Source organism: Triticum dicoccoides, chromosome 4B, assembly GCF_002162155.2.
Source record: "Triticum dicoccoides isolate Atlit2015 ecotype Zavitan chromosome 4B, WEW_v2.0, whole genome shotgun sequence".
Lineage (NCBI taxonomy): Eukaryota > Viridiplantae > Streptophyta > Magnoliopsida > Poales > Poaceae > Triticum > Triticum dicoccoides.
Window position 1 is genome coordinate 629,979,213 of NC_041387.1, and position 3,115 is coordinate 629,982,327.

General features: G+C 44.0%; 1 protein-coding gene across 1 annotated transcript; it reads right to left on the bottom strand.

The window, feature by feature from the left end:
- Nucleotides 1–2,041: 2,041 nt before the first annotated feature.
- On the bottom strand, nucleotides 2,042–2,748 carry LOC119294083 (alpha-amylase/trypsin inhibitor CM3). Its single transcript, XM_037572348.1, has one exon. The coding sequence runs from the start codon at nucleotides 2,704–2,706 to the stop codon at nucleotides 2,200–2,202; it is 507 nt and encodes a 168-aa protein (XP_037428245.1). The 5' UTR covers nucleotides 2,707–2,748; the 3' UTR covers nucleotides 2,042–2,199.
- Nucleotides 2,749–3,115: the final 367 nt, after the last annotated feature.

The following is a 3,115-nucleotide window of genomic DNA, read 5'->3' on the forward strand; positions in this document are numbered from 1 at the left end:
ATAAAGTTCTATATTTTGACTCTGTTAAAAACACAGTCAAGCCGACAATTTCATAGAACCCAGGGCAAATCACAAACTCCCGCCCAGATATGTGGTTTAACTTTATTATTAACCCCACCAAACAGGTTTGCCATACTAGTAGGTAGCGGCAGGATAATCACATAAATCGTACTCCCTCCGTCCCATAATGTAAGACGTTTTTTTGACACTAGTGTAGTGTCAAAAAATATCTTGCATTATGCGACGGAGGGAGTATATCATACCAAGGTGGCAAAATAACAGGAAATAAACGTATGATAACTTGTTTCATCCTGATAACAAAATAACATCACACTGGACTATGACTCAGAACCTAGTTTACGATACAAAATCTCCAACCACATGATTTCGCGTTCAGGCCAATAACAGCCCCAAGACATAGGCACATAATCCAATGCGTTTGATATTTGATATCTGCAAAGAAAACGTAAGATGATCTTTATTGAATGGCATCTAATAAGGCCAGGTTTGGTTCATCATGGGCCCCTGAACCTTTACTACCTACAGTTGTTCAAATTATAAGACTTTCCAGTACAATTTGCACCAGTCAAACATTTCTGAGTTTGTCCTTCCAAAAGAGAAAAAACATTTTGAAATTTCTCCCGGCAAAGGGAAAAATATTCATAAGTTTGATTCATATGTTTTCTAGTCATATTTGTCAACATCGGTTTGTCAATTGTTGCTCATCATGCAATTTCTTGTCTTAGGGTGGGATCGCCATGGAGAAGTACAAGCAATTTCCGTCATTGTTGGAACTTGCTCAAGAAGGATGAGAACTGGAAGACGATGAATGATGAGGCTCCACCGAAGAAATCAAGGTCAAGTACCTCGTGCTTTTTGAAGGTTGACAAAGAAGAAGAAGATGATGATATTGATGAGGGTGGCGATGCTAAGAGGAGACTGAGGAGTCCTACTCCATCGAGCAAGAGGGTGAAGGGTATGCTTGAGAGGGAAGTGGATGTCATTTACACGAGGGAGAAGATATATAAGTTGATCACGACGAAGCAGGACATGGTGGCGCGAATCATGCAAGCCAAGTTTGACTTGGTGGAGAAGAAAAGACAAGATAAGTTGGTGAGGTGGCGAGAGATGAATGACGGCAAGAGGCACAAGGTTGACATGGAGAAGGGTCAGCTTCTACTCAAGGAGAACCAAATGAGGCAATAGGGTGTGGCCGATGAGAATATGATCATGAAGATGGGTCCCGGTGGTTAGCCGTGAGTTAGCTATGTTAGGAGGGGAGTTCATGGTAGAACTGGAATCTGGCTAAGGCTCCTCAAAGATTGATGATGCCATGTACATGAAATTTACTCCTATTTTAACTTACATATTATATTTCCTCATAAATGAAACAACAGGGGAGGACGGGCTAGGAATACTATTACGAACAAGAGTACATGAAACCCTTTCGTATCTCGAGCTCTAGTGAGCCCTGATGTTTTCAAAATTACAAATAAATGTTTTAGAAGTATCAAAAGAATTGACATGCAAACATGGACGCCCATCTGTACCTATAAATTGTCATGTAAGGCACGCTAAAGACAATAGGTATGCATTGTTTTCTATTATAATCCATGAATATATGGATCAAGGGAGACTTCTAAGGATCATAAGGAATAACTAAGATAGCCCCAAAGCTATAAATAGGTGAGGAAAAAGGAAGAAAAGCCCAAAGCGGTCAGATCCATGATTGACAATTACATCAATGGCCATATCCGTACCAACCAGTTCATGATACCACACTGACGAGGGGGGTCTTCAATGATTCCATGGCTCCAATGATGCGGAACAAGTGAGGCATTTAGCTAGGCTCGAGACGTGCCATCTTCTTGTGGATGTTAGAGACGGCGATGAACTTCCCTTGGATCTGCTTGTAATCTTTATTTTTGTCATAGGTTTATTAGGTTTGGACTTAGTTAATAACTTATATCTGGCTTTGGCCTTTGAAAAATAAATGATCCAGTTGAAATGTCGCTTTGGCCTTTGACAGACTAAAATGATCTAGTTGAAATTAAAGAACCACAGAATGATTCTCTTTATTCTCATTCATAGCAGATAGCCCACACATGTTGAGCGCGCGGAGCTCACATATGTATACATGCACACCACACGCCTATGGATGCAATATGCATGCTTATTCACGAGCGACTGATTTTATCTCTAGATCCACAGAGGCTGTTCCACGGCGGGGCAGTATCGAACATTGTGAATGGTCGCCAAGTTGCACTGCCCCGGGGCGACGAGTAATCTGACGAAGTCCCATTGCATCTCCCTGGGGCATCCGGGCAGATCGATGAGGCCGCTCTCACCAACATTGCCGGACCTCGGGTCCACAGGCTGAGACGGTACCGGCAACGCTATGAAGTAGCGCAGCGCCTCGCACCGGCACCGCTGAGAAATTTCTGCGAGCTCCTGGCAGCAATACAACTTGGCGAGGTACGGTTTCCCAGGGGAGTATATCGACGCAGATGTCATCCATTCGGGTAACTTTGACCCAGGGGTGAAGGTGCCACAAGTTTGTTGTAACACATAGTCGCGGCAGTGTGGCAGAAGATTGGTCCGAAAAGCCACCCCTGGGACGCAGCTGCCGGAGGCGGAAGCAGCGGCCAAGACGGAGAGCAGGACGGCGGCCAAGAGGAGGAGGCTGCAGCTGGACTTGCACGCCATGGTATTCTAGCCAAGTCTGGTTCGCTGGTGTAGTTCCTTGAGTTTATGCTGGATGCGCCACACATGCTCGCATATATACCCAGAAAAAGTTAAGAGAGGCAGAGTTGTTAGCAATTAACTAAATTTGTTGTGTTATATGACGGTTGTGATGAGCTAGAGCGCACTTAATTGATTGGTTGCAACAGAATTTGGAGGGGAATGCAAGCTGTCTTTTGCGTGGAAGCAGTGAGAGATTCATAGCCGCTCAAACCTAGCTTTTCTCGTCATGGTTGATGTGGCATCTTTTCGCATACTAGCGGCTCATTTATCTCGTCAATTAAGCGAGTTTATACATGCCGGTATTGCTAAACCAACAACGGAGTTTGGTTTTGCATGCAGTTCGTGAACATGTGACCTACTCCCTTTGTAT

Bases quoted from the DNA above. Each gene is read 5' to 3' on its own strand.
- LOC119294083 (XM_037572348.1), bottom strand. From the start codon at position 2,706: ATGGCGTGCAAGTCCAGCTGCAGCCTCCTCCTCTTGGCCGCCGTCCTG.